The 19,553-nt window shown below is 43.6% G+C and overlaps 1 protein-coding gene across 2 annotated transcripts in view; it reads right to left on the reverse strand.

The window, feature by feature from the left end:
* sdc4 (syndecan 4) overlaps positions 1–13,113 on the reverse strand; it is an 18,023-nt gene extending 4,910 nt beyond the window's left edge. For both annotated transcript variants that reach the window (XM_037679013.1, XM_037679012.1), the window contains exon 1: positions 12,831–13,113. In XM_037679013.1, the coding sequence (XP_037534941.1) occupies positions 12,831–12,887 (57 nt within the window). In that variant the 5' untranslated portion in view covers positions 12,888–13,113. The remainder of the gene's footprint in view (positions 1–12,830) is intronic.
* Positions 13,114–19,553: the final 6,440 nt, after the last annotated feature.

Here is a 19,553-nt window from a genome sequence, read left to right on the forward strand (position 1 = left end):
GCTACACACTGTTACACTGCTACACACTGTTACACTGCTACACACTGTTACACTGCTACACACTGTTACACTGCTACACACTGTAACACTGCTACACACTGCTACACACTAACACATTGTAACACACTGTAACGCACTGTTACACACTGCTACACACTGCTACACACTGTTACACACTGTTACACTGCTACACACTGTTACACTGCTACACACTGTTACACTGCTACACACTGCTACACACTAACACACTGTAACACTGCTACACACTGCTACACACTAACACATTGTAACACACTGTAACGCACTGTTACACACCGTAACGCACCGCTACACACTAACACACTGCTACACACCGCTACACAGCTCTGATTATAAATCAAATATAAAGGCCCTCCAGAATGACACGATTTTACAGTTTTTGGTGAAACGTGTACTGCAGCAAACTGCTCAGTTCATAAATTGTTTTAAAAAAAAAATTTTATAGAACACGATTCAAGAATTCACATTTGTTGTTTTATTCAATAAAACTGTCCATTGTTGTCATCTTTCTTTGTTGAAATCAGGTCTCTCTTGTAAAGGAGTCCTCGAGGCTCAATGGGATTGACCGGTCTAAATAAAGGTTGAATGAAAATAAATTAATAAAAAAAGAATACACCGTTTCTGGGGAAGAACATGTAAAAGAATACAATGTCAGCAAACAACTAGACTTTAGTTAGATTAGTTCCCAGATCTAAACTAACCAGCAGAGTCGATTAATGAGCTAAACTTTAGTTCATTTAGTTCTCGGGAACAAAAACTGACCTGAAATCAGCGCCGACAGAAAAGTGAAAAATCATGAGAATTCCTCCAGAGTTCAACGGATTCAAGAGTTAAAAACAACTGTGTGTTTGTGTGTGAAGGTAATCCTCTCAGCTTTTTAACTTGGTGTGTGTGTGTGTGTGTGTGTGTGTGTGTGTGTGTGTGTGTGTGTGTCATTGTGTCGGCACAGAGGAGTCAAACAAAGGCGGCCATTTTACTGTGACTCTCGGCAACAAGGTGGGCCGACGAGGCCTGCAGCTCCTCTTCTGTTCCACTATCATCAGTTTCTGTCTCCAGGAGACAAGAAAAGCAAACACACACACACAGACACCCCCCCCCCCCCACACACACACACACACACACACAAAACCCGTTTTCTCAACAGCATGCGGGTCATTAGCACCTGATTACAGAAACCTCCCAACTGTTTTTGTTCTCGCCTCCTCCAGAGGGACAGACTGAGAAGTTCTGGCTCTGGCCCGGATGGAGCCTCTCCGAACTGTAAAATGGTGACTTGTGGCTCCGAGTCGAGCTGCAACACGCCCGCCGAGTCACGTTCCAGGAATCAGAATGTGACGAGCGCTGATTCAATCAGCCCGACTTCACGTGAACCCGTGGGCCGTTTTAAAACCCGAAGGCCCTGAAACCATGTTTCAGAACCCCGAGCAGAACTCGGCCCCGACGTTTCAGGTCTGAGGTTTCTTAACTCACCCAAGGTACATTTATTTACCTCGGTATCTTTGAAAAGTTGAAGTAAAACCAACAAATGGTTTAGTTTTTTTTTTTTAAACAGAAACATCACAGTTAGGGGGCGGAGCTTGGAGTCCAGCTTCTGTCACTCAACACTTTAAAAATTAACACCTTTCTTTTTTTAAACAAGCTGAACATGAAGGAGCTGGATGTAAAAATAAAAACCTTGAAAGTTATGAGTTACCTAAAACAAACAAAATATAAATAAAAATTAAATCTAAATGAAGTTGTCAGTTGTTCTTAAATTACGTAAAGTGTTCAGACAAATATTTGAGTTTTGGTTCAGTTAAAACTTTATTTTTTTGTTTGATGGTGAAATAAACAGGTCAATAAAACATTTTGTTGGTTTCGGCCTCGACAATTATTTAACTGCTTCTTATCAACTTTTAAATTTCATGCCGTTAATGGAGAAACAGATTTGTTTTTTAAAATTTATAGTTGAAGTTTCAGCAACAGAACCCGACACAACCCAGTCAAAGATCAACAGAACCACGAGTCCGACAGGTTAATGTTCATCAAAGTGACCTCGTGACCTTTGACCCCCCTCTGATGAAACCCGATGGTGGACCAAGACTGGACCAGAACCTGGAGGTTTTTGTTAAACGGAGATCTGGAAGAAACTTCAGTTTTACCGTCAAACTCCCAGAAAGTCAAAACCGGGCCGGGTTTCAGGCGTCGGAGCAGAACCGGTTCGGTTCCAGTAAACCAGAGGTCCGTTTGTGTTCAGCTCAAGAGCACAAACAGAAACCTGCAGAACGCTGCTTACATAACAGAGTCGACGAGAACAAACGGGCTGCGGTTCTGATCGGGATCAGGTTTCACAAGAGTCCAACACAAACGCAAAAACTGGACCCGAGTCCAGGTTCTGATGGATCAGTGCAGGCACAAAAACAGGGAGACAGAGCAAACAAGTTCTGAACCAACGTTTCAGTCCAAACGCTGCGAGAATGCAGAGGTAAACAACAACAACAACAACAAAACAACAACAACAACAAAACAACAACAACAACAACAACAACAACAACAACAACAACAACAACAACCTGTAAAAAGGTGAACTTTGTGCTATAAATTCAGTAAAAATTTACACACTATATTTGCTGAAGATGCAAATAGCAAAAGGCTAACTAAACATAGCAACGGGCCAGCTAAAGGCAGCAAAAAGGAGCTAAAGGCTAAAAGAAGCACAAGCTAACAGTGTGCTGAAGCTTGTTTTTAAAGGAACGTAACTAAATGTATTTTTTATAAGAATAATGGTTATAAACAGGTCATTTAAAAAACAAACGTATGAGCTGAAAGTTTTGACAAACAGCTAAAAAAAAAAGCACCAAATCACGACACACCACGTTTAATATATTTAACATATTTTATCATCCTCGTCAAAACAAAGCTCGTTGATAATTCCTCTTTAAACTTCTAAAGCTGTTCTGAGCTTCTCCAACTCGCTGCTACATCGAATGGTCGTTGTTTTTTATTATTATTTTAAACCAAACATTAAAAAGTCTTCTCCGTTTCCCCAACAGCAGCGTTTAAACGGTTTGTTAAAAATAAACAGAGTCAGAACCCGACCCGACGCCAAACCGCCTGGGACAAACACGGCCCGTTGCCGTTGGAAACGCCGCCACAAACAGCTCCGCGGACAGATCGACGCCAAATGTGTTGGCGCAACTAAACAGCAACACAAAGTCTTTGTTGTGCGATTTGCAGCAGAACTCCTCGTGGTTCTGATCCGGGAACTCTGGGAGTCAACACGGTGGTGCGCAGCGGGCTGCTTTGAAACAAAGATCCCCGGTTCAGACGGCTCGCATCGTTCACGAGGAGGTCACCGCATGTGACGAGCAGCCGGACCGGAGGACCTGAGTGGACCCAAGACGGACACAGGATCCATCCCAGTTCAACTCCCCAGATAAACGTTTCCCATCAGAACTCAAAGGTCAGCCCAACAGAGGTGCTCTTTGTTGAACCCAGGCCTCCTAATTGCAGCTCGTTTGGCCCAAAGCCCACGGCTGATCATGTGACTCGCATTTCACGACAGGAAGCTCCACGTGAGCCGGATTACGACGTTCCTTAAAGAGAACCGAAGAACGTCCGGCAGGAATTTACTACGCCTGAAAACAAAACGTTAAAATAAAACTAGAACTTCTAGTGCCGTTCAAAAACATGAAAATGTCAGAAATATCCTGATGCACGCTCAATAATCTGATCAATAATGTCTCACGAACTCAAAATCCAAGCCAATCTGTAGGGCCTTAGAACATGTGCTGAAGATGACTCTCAGCTACTACCACACCAGATTTGAGCTGAACATCTGTCAAAATGACCCAGTTACAGACATATTTCCAGTTTACCTACTGGTAGTTTATCTTGCCATATTTGTGTTTTAAGCTGATCAGCTTAAATTGATCCAATTCCAAAAGTTAATCACTTGTTAAAAGTTTGATTAAAATTCTTCCAGTGGTTCCAGAGATATTTTGCTAACAAGAATAAGCAGCGTCGACTCCAACAGTCGACGCTAAAGACCGTCCACGTTCCCTGAAAGGTGCCGTCTGGACACGGGTCCCGCTCACTGAGGACAAACAGCAGACGCCTCAGCGGCCGAGGTAACTGCGGATCAGTCGGCGCCAGAACAATCCCTCCATCTGCCGGAGCCGAGCGGGGGCATCTGGTCCTTTCAGGACGACGACCCGGAGGAGGTCCGGAGCGTGAAACGACAACAGAAGCACCAGCCTGCAGGAATGTGGCTCCATGTTCCAACATCTCCTGACCTTTTAAATCAACCCATACTGGTCGTTTTCCAACCCGTTCTGGTGATATCCATCAGAACCTACCTGAAGGGTTTTAAACGGTCCTTTCAGGTCAGAGGAGCAGCTCGGCCCCCCCCTCCCCCGCCGGCTGCTAGGAGCCAGCAGGATTTACACCACAGACCTGCAGCGACACTTCTGACCTCTGGGTTTGAACCCATCCACAGCTCTGACCCATCTCTACACCTTCAGTCGATGAACAGAGCTGGACTTTTCCACACAAACACTCTTCGGTACCGTCTGCTCCGACAGCCGAGCTCTAGATTCCTTCTATCTATAGCAGAGTTTCCACCTAGCAGCTCCATGTGAGGCTCTGTGGGCAGCTCTGCACACAAATACCTCCGACCACGACAAGAACTCATTCAGCTCAGTCCAAAGTCCTGATCCACACCGCGTCTCTTCCAACCAAGCCTTCCTAGAAATGTCTTCATCATCATCATCAGAGCTCCTGCTCGTCTTTGGACCGTTGGCAGCTTGAACAAAAAGACTGCTGAGCAATTTAATCAGGAGCGGATCAGTCGGCGCCGAACGAGGACGCAAGACGGCACCTGATGGTTTCCCAAACTTCTAATAAATCAAAGTTCTTTATGGTCATTCACATCACATGTGGTACATGAGGTGGAATGAAATTGTGTACGGTTGCACCCAAAGATAGAAAAAATATAAAAAGAAACCTTATACAAGGATCCAAGCTAAACACTAATAATGTATTAACCAGCAGCCTGAACAATCACAGGTTTGTGAGAATATTTGGTCTGAAACGTTCTCTTCATATCGTAAAACACGAGTTCATTTAGAAGTTGACATTTGGTTGAAAATTTAGTTACAGTCCTGCCTAAGAAATATTTTAAACCAATTTTAGTTAAAATAAAAAATGAGATTGCACTGTGTGGTCTAAACTGGTTAGAAACCAGCAGAGGACTTGTTTCAACTTCAGATTCTTGTTTAGGAGGTTGCGTTTCCGTCCGGTGACCCTGAAGAACGGATCAGAGTCTCTTCGCCATCAAGGAGTGCGACTCCACTCGGCTCCATCTTCTCGGTTCTTCTCAGGTGGAGGTGATTTGTCATGGTGACTCTGCGGGCGGGACCGCAACAGGTCATTGTGTCCGAGCCACTCCGCCCGTTGTGGTCCTTAATCGCCCTGTAATTGAACTTCATTTTCTTTAGCTTATCTCAGTACTGCTTATAAGTCCGAGTGGAGCCATGCTGCCATCATCTCGGATATCGCTCGGTAAATGTGCTCATATTTGGTGGCACCTTCCAGCTCACGTTGAAACATCGGTCAATAAAGTTGGGAAGGTCTGGACGTCAACACAGGTCCACATCGCTATTTCTGGGGCTTCCAGACGAGGAACTAGACGACAACAACGCACACTCAACACGATCAGACAGGAAGTGGAGGTTCAGATGTAGTTCAGTCATCCAGTGACGTAGCTCTTCTGGCCAATCAGCTGTCTGCTTACATCAGAACCAGCAGCCTGGTTGGAACCACGAACAAGGTGGTCCTATAAACCGGGCTAAGTGGGGGTGGGTGCCGGCAGTGTGCAGGTCCGGTGGCAAAGCTCCATTAGATGGTCTATGGACACCTTCTGGCCTATGTTCACCATGAAAGACTCCAAACGTTTGAAGCTCTTCCAGTCCGTCAGGGTGGCTTGTTCCAGTCAGGAAATGAACTTGTCTAATATTATGGCTGTTAGCTTGGACGTGAACCAGAAGCACTTCCTGTCCATCTGAGCAGCAGGCCAGTTGAGCAGCAGCTGATTCATTTCCTGCTGATAAGCCTAAGCGAGGTTTGATGAGTCGCCTCCTGTGGAACGTCTGATCTTATCGACGCAGCTTTTATTGAACACTTCCTCTCGCCGACGAGCCCAACAAGCCATGAGACTGTTATTACCAAAACCCACAAGTGATGGACGGGTAAGTCTGATGCCTGCAGCGAAGCTCAGCCTCCTCCGTGGTCTTTTGACTTGGATCTTTACCAGCAGGCATGCCGCCGAACTTGATCGAAAACATCACAGTCCAAGTGAATAAACGGAAGCGTTTTCATTAACAGAGACAAGTCTGCAGCGTTACAGGAAATATTAAACACAAGGCAGGAAAACAGGAAGCATCCGTCAAGAACTGATCGCTTGAAAGTGTCAGGAGATTTGAATCATTGTTCCAGATTCTTCTTCTGAACCCATTCATGAAGAGACCAGGATCAGAAACAGTACCAGCCTTTTATGAGCAGAGGAAAGATGAGAACTGCTCTAATAAGAGCCATAAAAGTTACACAGAAATCTAATCTTTCTCCACCGAACCACAAAACTGTATCAAACTCCTCTGAGCACAGATTAAAACCACGAACTAAAGCAACTCTTCTTTCTGCAGCTGATTATGGACTCCTGGAGGCTAAAACTTCAAGATCAGACAAGAGAAAGGATTAGTTCTTAAAGAGAAACCTACAGGAGGGTTATGATCTGTGAATCAGAAAGATGACGACGCATAAAGACCCACGGTGTTCTCTACGGACGTTTGAGCCTTGGCTGGATTAATATTTGTGCAGCTCCGTTTACATCCTGTTGTGTAATCTGGACCAAAGTGAGAGGGTTCAGAAACGAACGATTCTTTTCCAGGAGGTAAAAGCAGCTGATGACAGGCCGTGCACGGCTGGGCGTGAGCGCTGCTTCTGAGGAATGTGGCTCGGATCAGCAGCCAAAACCTCGGCCTCTCCAGTCAGCCGCCACATTCCTGTCTCATCGGCTGGGAAGCCAAAGCAAACCGCCGCTGCGCCGGCAGAGTCCAGCGGAAACTTTCAGCCTGTCGAGGTTCTCGGTGCTTCGGAAAAGTAACGCCTCTATCCTGAAAGCAAACGAGCGATCAAACACGTCACGAGTGCCTCGCAGCCGTACTCCGAGGAGGTTGGAGACGTGTTAAAAACCTCAAACATACCACATCAGACACTTTTACTCCCACATCAGAGACGACTCCTCAGGAAGTGAGAATGAGAGGAGGCCCTTAAACAGACCGACCTCCAGAGAACCGGGGGTTGATCCAGAACACCCCAGACCTTTAAAGGACATCCCTAAATATTTTATAAATACTAAAAATCCTACGTCAAGACTGAACAGTCCCATTTAAACGTACTTTGTTCAAACTTCCACACCAACGGGTTCTGTTACATCATTGTTCAAGTGCCGCTTTGTTTTCTGAACAACAAACATGAACCACATGAAAACAAACAAACATCCCGCTGAGCGAGTGGAAAACAGTCTGAAAGTTTCAGGAAGTTCTGATTCCGAGAACAAATCCCTGAAATAAAGGCGGGTGTGGACGTTTACTGGCTTCAGACACGTTCAACAACCCGTGACGACTGTTGGGAAACTGGACTTCAGATCAATTTCAGCCCCGCCAGTTCCATTCTTTTGTCCAATACATCTGTTCTGCCCAGACCCACCATCTGTCAGGGGTTCTGGGACGGAACGCAGAACTTTTCTCTGAACGTCGGAGCGAACGCCCACAGGCACCGAGAGGAAACTTTCAACCAGCAGAATTTCTGCGGGTGGGTTTGAGAGCAAACAGGACGACGGGTCGGCCCGCTGCCGGGCCTTTAAAAGACTGAGTCTTCTTGTCTGTCAGAGACTAAATAAGTCCAACTTCCTGCTTTTTATACGGGATTAAAAAGCTCAATTCAAGCAGAACCAAAGTGTCACCAGAATGTTGTTGGACTGAACAGTTTAATGATTGTTTGGGAATAAAAACGCTTCAGGAGAAACAAACTTCCTGCTTTCTAAAAGTGTCCAGTTCTGAATAACTTCATTTTCTTCAGCGCGCAGGACGAGGACTGAGCCCCTTTGGACTTTAAATGTCTCAGACTGGCAGCAAGGACAGAAAATGATGAATTGGGACTAGGGATGCACAATCCATTTTTTACACTTCCGATCCAATACTGCAATTTAGTATCGGTTGATACGATCAGATACAGAAAAACTGCTGAATTAACAGAAATGGCTGAATCGTGTCATCTGGACCCGTTTCTGACATGATTTAGCCATTTTTGTTGTCCACCTGGATGTTTGAGTTTACAAACCCAGCGCTGAATTAACTGAAAACTTTTGTTTTTGTTAAACGCAGACATGAATGTACTGAATTACAAATTTATTGAAAACTGCACCAGAACATTTAAACACACCAAGAGCTTCACAAGCTCGGTCAGACATGTAAACACAACTTTTATTTGTGCAGTCAGTTCGTTAGCGCGTGGCGTCCCTCAGAGCACAAAGCAGAGTTAGAGTGAATAGATCTGCCCAGTCAGGATCGGTCACATTGACACCGATAGACGTTTCGATATCGGTACAGATACCGGTATTGGTATCGAATTGGTGCATCTCTAATTGGGACACCCCAAAAATAATTGTCACAATTTCTGTTTGGGATTAAACGAATAAAACAGCAGCGTTAAAAAACAAACTTTAACAGCAAACTAGAGCCTGAATCTTACTTATTGTCCTCAAAGCGTAAAAAAAGTTCAACTTTTGAAAACTTATAAAAGCAACTTGGTTCAAATGTCTTATTCTTTACGATCGTTTCCTTCTTTTCTTTAAAAAGTTTGACCCTCAGCTACTACCACTCCGAGTTATAGTTTCAGCCGGTGCTTGTTAAAGTCTGTTAGCTTTGGCGGCCATCTTACATCAGGTCCAATGACTACACTCTGGAAGTCTCAGTAAAATCCACCCAGTGGATCAGGAGATATTTTGCTAACGGTCACAAAGTTGCAACAGCTCGGTGCCTCTGAGGCGAAGCCGTCTGATACCGGGTTCTGTTCCGTTTGATTCCAGAGCGGCTCCAATATAAAAAGCAGTCCGGTGAAAGTGATACGAGGGTTTTACGGGTCGACTTCTGGCCCGACTGCGCTCCAGTAGTTCCTGTTGGCGTTGCCAGAGTTTGCAGTGGGTGGAGGGGGTGGGGGGATCGGATTCAGCTGCTTTCAGTCGCAAGCAGGAAGGACAAAAAGCTCCTCTCTCCGAGCCAACATTCCTCGGCCCAAAGGGATTTTATAGACCAGCGGACAGCAAAGCAGGAACCATTATTACATCCTGGTCATACTATTTATCACGCTGCCTCCTTTTCACAGCGCCCCGCCATGCAGCAGGGACAAAAACACTTCCTAAAAATAAAAAAACTGTTTTATTCTCTTGCAAATGATTTGGGGGTTAAATGCAAAACAAGCTGAAACAAAATGGACTCAACAAGCTGAGGTTCGGTGGATTAACTCCGACCCAGAGAGGATTTATTTAACCCAATTAACCACCTTCAGCACGTTTTTTATTATTATTGACCATTAAAACCACGTTATGATGAAAGTGTGGTCATGAATGAGTCACAGTCTGGTTAAAATCCGTCGTGATTTAGTCTCAGATGAAGAAAGAAGTTCTTCCAGAAACAAAAAGGTTTTACACTCCGGTGTTTTCCCGCCGTCATCTTGAGCCACTAAGGGCTTGTTGCAACTTGTGTTCACAGAAGAGGAGAAAAGGCAGATGTTGAGGAGTATGAACCAGGAACCGTCAGACCCGGTCTCCACCGAACAAGCTGAAAACAAGAGGCCGGGCCGGTCAAAGCCTTCTCCTGGAATGCGGCGGATCTGAACCCAATCTGCAGATAAAAACATTCCAATCGTGCCTGCGGCTCCAAAAATCCCTTTTCAAGCATTCAGAGCATGTTCTTTTGTCAGGTAGAGAACATTGGTATTGATTAGATGGGAACCCACATACCAATGGCAGCCTCAGCAGGAGATAAAAGGGCTGCCGCCGAGGGGTGGGTCAGAGCTGGGGGGGTGGGGGTGTCAGAGCTCCTCATAGGAGAGAGCCGGGGAAAAGGAGAGCGAAGCCTGGATCTGGTTTACAGAAAAATGAATGTTTTGGTGGGAAAGCTGTAGGTGTCTCCACACCAGGCCGGCCTAACAAGGAGCCCCCCCCCTATGGAAAGGGCCCCAGGGCCCTATTGAGATCCCTCCAAGTGTGCAAAATCCCCCAGAGGGCCGGTCAAGATCACCAGAGGTCACATTCCAGCACGACGGAGAAAAAAAAAGGGTGGTGGCGTGAAGTTACTTTGAAGAGTAAAACAAACTGTAAAAACAAATTTATCTCAAGAAACCTGCAGGATTTTACACAACTGAGGAGTAAAACCACACATCTGTGAGGCCAGCTGTGAGACCTGCCATCACACCATCTGTACCGAGCAACTGGGCCGACCCGGTGGAGGAGGGCCGGCTGCATGTGGGTGGCATCCAGACCGCCGCTATCCACCGTGCACCACCCCAAATTACCATTCAGCGTAAATATAAATACCAGCACCGGCCGTGGTTTACCAGGAGAACCAAAAATACTCTTAAAACAAAGACTTGACTGTAAGAGGAGTTTACATGGACTAAAATAACATTTCCAGTAAGTTTGACCCTGCAAATAAAGTCTGGATGACTGAACACATGATCAATCAGCTGTTTACACTTCTGAGCAATAAAAGTCTTCAACCTGGCAGAGCTCACAATCCAAAGGTTTGCCTCAAAACTCATTTATAGCAAAAAAAAAAAAAAAGATCTCCTGCACCAAAACCTTCAGCATGGCTCATGTAGCCACAACAACTTCAGCCAAAACAAAACTTTGCTTTATTTTAGTCGAACTATGCAACTAGTTTTTAAGTGTGGACCAGCTGCAGCAGAAGTCTTAGATTTGTGTTAAACATCTGATTGTTGCGTGTTTTAAAGCATGTGGATGAAAAACAAATGGAAACGGCTTCTATAGTTCAAAGAAGATTTAAAGTCAAATCTTTGAGATTTTCAAATCCGTCTACACTGGTCCTGTTGGACCAGTATAGACGGATTTGAAAATCCAGCACTGGCTGGATTTGATACAGTTGATCACAATATTTTACTTAAGAGGCTTGAATATCTTATACAGATCTTATTGCTCCATATTTTCCTAACAGAGCACTTCGCTCTCAGACTGCAGGTTTACTCGTGGCTCCTAGAGTTTCCAAAAGCAGAATGGGAGGAAGATCTTTCAGTTCTCAGGCTCCTCTCTTGTGGAACCAACTTCCAGGTTCTGTCCATGAGGCTGACGCATTGTTTACTTTAAGATTAGTTTTAAATCTTTCCTTTTAGATAAATTTTATAGTTAAGAGATGGCTTGGGTTTCCTGAGCTATCCCTTGGTTCTGCTGCTATAGGCTTAGACTGCTGGAGGACACACTGACCACATGTCCTCTCTCTGCTGCTGTCTTTACTTGCTCTACTCTAACCGTTTGTTTTTGTAATTATTTCTAACATGTTTTTTTGTCTTTCCTCCTATAGAAACCACACCTGGACTATAGAAACCACACCTGGACCTGTCATTTTGTGTTTCTACTTCATGTCCTCTCAAAGCCAGCCAATCGAAGCAGAAGGCCGCTCGTCCTGAGCCTGGTTCTGCTGGAGGTTTTGTCTTGTTAAAAAGGGTTTTTCCTTTCCACTGTCTCCTTTGTGCTCGCTCACGATGGGAGACTGAAGTGGAGATTCAACACAATCTGCTGCTTCCTTAGAAAGAACTTCACTAATTGACTTTTATAATGTTAGTGAATGTTACATGAGACAACTTCTGTTGGGACTTGACACTATATAAATAATCTGAAATTAATTCAGCACAGACTGAATGATCCGTTTCTTCTCTGAGAAATCATCAGGATAGTTTGCGCTCTTGGATTATGTGCCGCTGTAGATCATCACTAATCCAGGAGCCAACAAGTTAAAATACTAAAGCAACTGGACTTTTGCTTCCCCAATGTGAATTAAAATAGAGCATCTCAATTATCTACAGAACAAAAGCCCAGTTGATTTGTTTGTTGAAACCTCTTGGATTAGCACCCAAATAATCTCTAACCCAGAGGCCCTAACCTCCCGGCCCTGGAATAAACCTAGTTAAAACTGACAAACCTCCAGCAAAGTTTAAACTGTTTATCATTTTTAAAGGTTTACAGTCCGTGTCATTAAACAGAAAAGGAGTGGCTCGGACTGGGATTTCTGGTTTCCCTGCGTGGAGCAAGGAAATCTTGGGCCCTCGGAACACAAATTCTTCAGAGATTAAGTCAACGTTTGGGTTTACAGGAAGTGGTGGTTTAACTCTTCCCAAATGTTTGGGCTCAGAGGGGAGGCGGGGGGTCTGGTTAAACATTAAAAACTTGTTTGTTAAAAAGTTAATCCGAATAAGAACCCGTCAGAGTGGCAGATTAGGCCCAATGCTGGGTGAATAAACGAGTTTTAGGGGTAAAAGTGAGTCAAAAGCCTGATCCTGGAGGAGTGCCCGCCCGCCTGCCCCCTAACCGGGGCCCCGCTCCGGATAATGGGAGCGGGCTGTGGACGGCTCCGAGTCCCGCTCCTCCGGCCAAACCAATCCCGCAGGAAGACAACCACCCCGCAGCTCCGACCTGGAGTTCAAAGCGAGCTTTAAGAACTTGAAGTGGACCGACTTACCGACTCTGAGAAGACGGAGGCGGACAGAACCAGCACGAGGCAGAGGAGGCGAATCATGGCTGTCCTCTTTCTCAGGTAGCTACGAAACGACGAGCTGAAACTGCGCCGAGCGGGAGATTAACGACGATTTATCGCTTTAATACCAGCGCTGTGGACGTTCCCGGGTCGTGGGTCCAACAGTAATCCGACCTAATCCTTGACTGGTTCTCTGGTTTTCACTTTAACCGTGTTTTCAGCGCCGTCTGTCCGCGGAGAGTACTCGCTTTCACTGCACCTCCTCACCGGCTCCACTGCTCCACTTATTTCACGCACAGTTCCGCTCCGCCAATCAGGACGTCGTGACGTCACGAAGTTCTGGGATTCAACAGCTTGACTCCGCCCCCGCAGCCGCCATATTGGTGCGGTGTCGAAAAGGAAAGAAAAACCTGTCCGAACAGCCTAATGTATTTTTATTTACACATTTTATTTATGATTACACTTTATGTAAATTTAAAATTTTACACGTTTTATTGTACGTTTTACTTTTATGTTGTTTTTTTTAAAATTGCGATTCAACATTCTAATATTTTCCAGTGATTTTTTTTGGTTTGTTTGTTTGTTTTTAGAGATTCAGATTCAAAGAGATTTATTTGTCAATCGTATCTCATGTGGTACATGTGGTGGAACGACATTATGTACACAGGGTCCCAGTTACATCCAAGAATAAAATGTAAAAGAAAAACAGTAATAACGTCTCAGATATGAACTAAGAAATACATAAACTAAATATACTCTAATCATAATAGCATAAAAACATAACGTCAAACAGCAGCACATGAGTCTGTGTGAGCAGATGAGCACGCATGAACACATCAACATGAAACAGATCAGCAGCAACATGAAACAGATCAGCAGCATGATGTGATTTTTCACACTGATTATCCTGGTTAGAGATTCATGAGTCTAACAGTCTCAGGGTAGAAGCTGTTCCTCAGTCTAGTGGTTCTACACTTAATGCTCCTCAACCTCCTTCCTGAGGGGAGCGGGGCAAAAAGTGTGCGTGTGCTGGGTGAGTGGGGTCCTTCATGATGCAGGTGGCCCTCTTCCTGCATCTGGAGGTATAGATGTCTGTGATGGTTTTCTCAATCAGCTTCTGCATACTTGGTGATATTTTAGCTGTTTATATATACAAACATTCAGATCATTCAGCAGATTGAAACCTTTATACTTTTCAAAGTATTTATTTAATTTTCAATATTTTCCAGTTGAAATACACATTATGATCTCTTCTTTTAAGTTAAAAATATGGTTCTCGCAACAATGTTATCTTATGCTGCATTTAGTTTTAGCTAGCATTCTGCTACTTTTAGCTTTGAGCTAATACTTGCTAAATTTGGCTTTTAGTCTTTTTGCTTATTTAGTGAGTTGTTTGCTACTTTTTGCTTTTAAACTTTATTTTGTTACTTCTAGCTAGCCTTTTGAGGCATTTAGCTATCCTTTTCTACTTTTACTTTCTAGCTAAACTTTTAGTGCTTGTAGCTAGTCCATTATTGCATTTAGCTAGCATTTTGCTTCTTTTAGTTCGGCTCTTTTTTTTTTTGCAGTTTCAGTGTCTTCAGAAACTTTCAGAGCTCTCAGCATTCACTGTACTTTTTATAGAAAATGTAATTTTTCCATTTTCGATGTAAAAATATTTTATATTTATTTTTTATTTTATTTAGGATCACTGCTGAACTTTGCAGCCATTTGTTTGTCCATATTTGTCGGGACAAAACGGCATCTCTGTGTGCTTGAATGTTCATTTATACAAGTTAATCACATTGAGCCTCAGGAACTCATTTGCAATAGAGACCTGAATGTATTCTGATTATTTTTATTGGAACAGAATAATAAGAGGAAGCAAAACAAGTTTATTTGTTATGTAAGTGACCTAACGTTGACCTTTGGACCTTTCATGTGTTAAAAAGGCTCCTAAACTCAAGGGATGAGCCAGGGTTGTGCCAACATTTAGTAAAAACTAAAGGCATCGTTATTTTCTGACGATGAGGCGAGAAGTTGAACACTGACTTTAAAACGACAAGTGTCATTATTCATCCAGAGCTGCTTTTTCCCTTTTGCTTAATCGCAGAACAACTTGTAAAAGTGGATTTATATTTTATAACTGATAAAAACATACTGTTTGTTTTTGTCCTGATGAGTTGATGGCCGGATAACAATCTCTTGACCGAGTTAGCAAAAATAAAAACGAACAGGAAGTTGTTTCATCTGACGCTTTTCATTTTCTCATCATCGGAGGAGAAAAACTTTTTCATTTGAATTTGAAACATTTGTACAGGAAGCTGTACGTGCGTGTGTACGTGCGTGTGTACGTGCGTGTGTACGTGCGTGTGTGTGTGTATATTTTCTGCTTTCCAGTCTCTGTTTTTATAAACAGAATAAAAACTTGTTGCTCGGTCTCTTTTCTTTTTAATCTGCGATGACTCGTCTGTTTCCTCTTTTACCGAGTCACAGATTAAATCTAAACTTTCTACAGCTCGCTGAAAGTACCTGTTCACAACAACGTCAATCAAAACTAACATTTAAATTAAAATAAATAATTTATTCACGTTTTGTTGAAGTCTTAAATCAGCCTCTTTAAATTGTTTAAGATTCTGAGGTCTGTATTTGATTATTTATCCATATTTAATACAGAAAACGACACAAACACCACATACGTGTAAACTTTGACAACAGTCTTTTGGGGTAAAACTTGAGAAAAGTTTCTGACATTATTTTTTTTACAAAAATGTGTAAAAGATTTTAATTTTAAAAGTTTGGATATCGTCATGATCCAATGTTTAGTCAGTCAATGCTCCAAACAGACAATACGTCTATTTCACACTTTTCTTAAAGTTTAATTTTGTGTTTTAGGAAAATCTTATTCTTTTTTCCCTCTTCAGAAGTCTCCACAGCGAGTCCTCCTCCTCCGTCTCACTCTGTCCTCTGCGTCCTCTGTCTTCACTCCAACCACCTCCATGTCCTCTCTATCTGCAGCCATATGTCTCCTCTTTGTCTTTTTCCTGGCTGCTGCATTTCTAACATCCTGTCAAGGGAATTTTGGTAAATGTTTATGGATGTTTGTCACTAACTTGTGTTAAATTAATGCGTGTGAGTTCGAGGGTTGTTTTTCCTCTCAGAGAGGAGCCTGCACCTGATAACTCCAAGGACGCCTCCGAGTCTGTCGGCTGGAAAGCCGACGTTGTCTTGACCTTGCCTCTGTCTGATAAGCCTCACTGTCCGGTGCAGATATTCATGACTGGGAATCAAGTGTTAGATATTTATCTAGACTGACCCTGAGTTTCTGATCTACTCAGAGACGGGATTATAATGAAATTATAATTCGGTTCTGACTGGGTTAAACGGGGCCAGCAACTCTGAAAAGAGTCTCCCAGGGATTCAATATCCGTCAAGGAATAGAACTCATTTTGTTTGCTACATCACGAAGAAAGGCTTTTGAAGCACCGTCTCATTTTTCTTTACACGTTAAATCACGTAAGATCCGTTGAGATCACACTTGGTCACTCCCCCTCATACACGTGACAGGTTGTGCTCCCCTTCTGCGAAGGACGAGTCTAGGGCCTATAAATCTGTAATGCCACGGGACATCGGCCCTTCCGGTTCCTGATTCTCACATCGTAGACCGGAGAGGTCAGCGCTGTAACCTGTTCCTGCCTTGATTTTAATGCAGTTGGTAAAACTGAATTCACGTTTCCTTGATTTATTAAAGAGTGTGAGTTGCCGCTTCTGAAGGAGGTCTGATCCGGGGGGAGCAGCGTGGGCTGGAGGCGGGTTCTGGGTCCGAGAGGAGGCCCAAGACCCACCGGTTAGCAACAGCTAGCTGCATTGAACCGTGACCCGCATTCATCTCTCGTTGTAACACAAACATGCAACTTGGCTTGTTGTGACCTTTGCCCTTGCAAGTAAAAGACCAGTTAAAAATCTTCCCATGTCCTCAGAGTGGCTTATTTGAGTAAGAAGATGATGAAAGGATTTTTATTTATCCAACACATCCTTCTACCAATATACCCACTCTCCCTCCTCTGGATGTGTCCAAACCACTGTCTCTCCTCTGGACATGTCCAAACCACTGTCCCTCCTCTGGACGTGTCCAAACCACTGTCCCTCCTCTGGATGTGTCCAAACCATCTCAGTCTGGCGTCTCCAACTTCATCTCCCAGTTGTTCAACCTGTGCTGTACCTCTGATGATCTCATTCCTGATCTTCTCCATCCTTGTCTCTCCTAAGAAGAACCTCAACATCTTCATTTCTGCCACTTCCAGTTCTGTCTCTTGTTTGTCCATGTCTCTGTCTCCAGACCAGACGACATAGCTGCTCTCACCATTGTCTTGTAAACTTTTCCTTTGATCTTTGCTGACACCCTTTTGTCACAAATCACTCCTGAAACTTTTCTCCATCCTGCCTGGACTCTCTTCTTCACCTCTTTACCACACTCTCCATTTCCCTGGACAGTGGACCCCAAGTCCTTGAAGTCCTGCACCTTTGTGACGTAGCCTCACTGTTCCACCTCCTCCCTCTCATTCACACACATGGACTCTGTCTTACTACGTCTGACTTTCATTCCTCTTCTTTCAAGTGCATACCTCCACCTCTCCAAGTTCTCTTCCACTTGTTCCCTGTTCTCACCACAGATCACATCATCTGCAAACATCACAGTCCACAGGGATTCCTGCTGTCCTCATACATGTCCTGCTGTCCTCATACATGTCCTGCTGCTGTCCTCATGCATGTCCTGCTGTCCTCATACATGTCCTGCTGTCCTCATACATGTCCTGCTGTCCTCATACATGTCCTACTGTCCTCATACATGTCCTGCTGTCCTCATACATGTCCTGCTGTCCTCATACATGTCCTGCTGTCCTCATGCATGTCCTGTACATCGTATTTTAGGAAAACACACACATGTAAATGACAGATTACGTCCAGTTTCATTAAACATTTTGATGATGACACACTAAATGGCCTCAGTGTGTTTCTGTTTTAAGTAAATAAGCAATAGTTAATATAAATGTTAATGTTTTACACAAACAACGTCCTCATAAAGGATTATCTTGTTTCGTGGCATCAGGAGTTTTACTTTTGAAGAATGGTCAGAGTTTAAAGTTTTACTTTTGGTTGCTGAAACACACTGAAAAGTATTTTTGGAAATTTTGAATGTTTTTTTGTCCCAATAACTCCCCGAGGATGAAGAAAGAGGAAGGAAAGTTGTAGAGATAAGAACTAGTTTGAATAAAAGATAAGATGAATGGGGAAAACCCAACACAAAGACTGAGTGTGTGTCTGTGTGTAGGTGTGTGTAGGTGTGTGTAGGTGAGGTATTTGTCCACGAGCTGTTATTGTACGAGTTGCGTCACAGGAAATTACGTGTCCCTGATCCGGTTTTTCTGTGTTATTTTTGGTTACATTAAGTTGGAAAACACTCGGAGACGGAACGTGTGATGCTCTCTGTTGGTGTTTTTGTCTAAGAGAAGAAGTCTGAAGCTGTTTTGTAAATGCTCACACGCTGTTTGTTCATTACCTGAAGAACTCAGGTTCACTCGGAAGTTCCCACCAACGTCAGATTAACTTTGAAATTTTAACAATTCATTACAACCGTTCTTTTTACAGTGATTCTACAACAAACCTTCTTCTTCATATCCTGATACATGCTCAATAATCCAGGTAGAAAAATCTAAAAAAGTTAAATCTGGTCCTTCTTGAGCATGTGATCAGCTGGTTTTGGTTGTCAGCAGCAAAACTGGTTGATCCACTCTGAGAAGGTGCTATTTAAGAGACTGAGCTGAAAACAGCACCTCAGACTGAAGAAGTCTCTCGGACGAGAGACGAAACGTTTCTACATTTTTTGTTGTTTTGCTTTGTTTTGTTTTTTTGAATGTCCAGAGGACCAGATTTAACTTTTTTAGATTAAACCTTCTTCTTCTTCTTTTTCTCCATTTTCAGTTTCTTCATCATCATCAACATCATCATATTCTTCTTCTTGTTCTTGTACTTCTTGTTCTTGTACTTCGTTTTGTTGTTCTTGTTCTTCTTCTTGTTCTTGTACTTCTTCTTGTTCTTGTACTTCTTTTTGTTGTTCTTGTATTTCTTCTTCTTCTTGTACTTCTTGTTCTTGTAGTTCTTCTTGTTGTTCTTCTTCTTGGTGGACTTCAGTTAAACTGGTTGGTTTCCTGGTTCCAGACCTGTCTTTTAATTAGAGTTCACAGATTTGTAGTCAGATTGAGGTCTGGTCTTTGAGAAGACCAGTCCAGAAACCAGTTCTGGTGTGTGTTTAGAGTCCTGGTCCTATTGGGTCCGAAATGTCCAAGTCTCAACCATCCAGCAATTGATCTGAGGAGATGCTGAAGAGTTTAGATGTTCTCACCTTGTCCCACAGCATGATGATGCCACCACTATGCCTGACAGTTGGTTCAGTCTGAAAGTCTCGTCTGGACTCCCCCAAATGTCCTTCTTGTCTTTGTGTCCAAACAGCTCAGTATTTGCCTTGTCTGACCATCAAACTTTTCTCCTAAAGACATTTGTCTTGTCTTCGTGGACAGCTGCAGGTTTTGGAGTTTCAGTCCTCTCAATCCATGGTGATGTAAAACTGGCTTCAGTGTGGACAGGGACAGTGGTGGACAGGGTCACTGGTTGACAGGGACAGTGGTGGACAGGGACAGTGGTGGACAGGGACAGTGGTGGACAGGGTCA

Source organism: Nematolebias whitei, chromosome 7 (genome assembly GCF_014905685.2).
Source record: "Nematolebias whitei isolate Nwh7 chromosome 7, NemWhi1, whole genome shotgun sequence".
NCBI classification, from domain to species: Eukaryota; Metazoa; Chordata; class Actinopteri; order Cyprinodontiformes; family Rivulidae; genus Nematolebias; species Nematolebias whitei.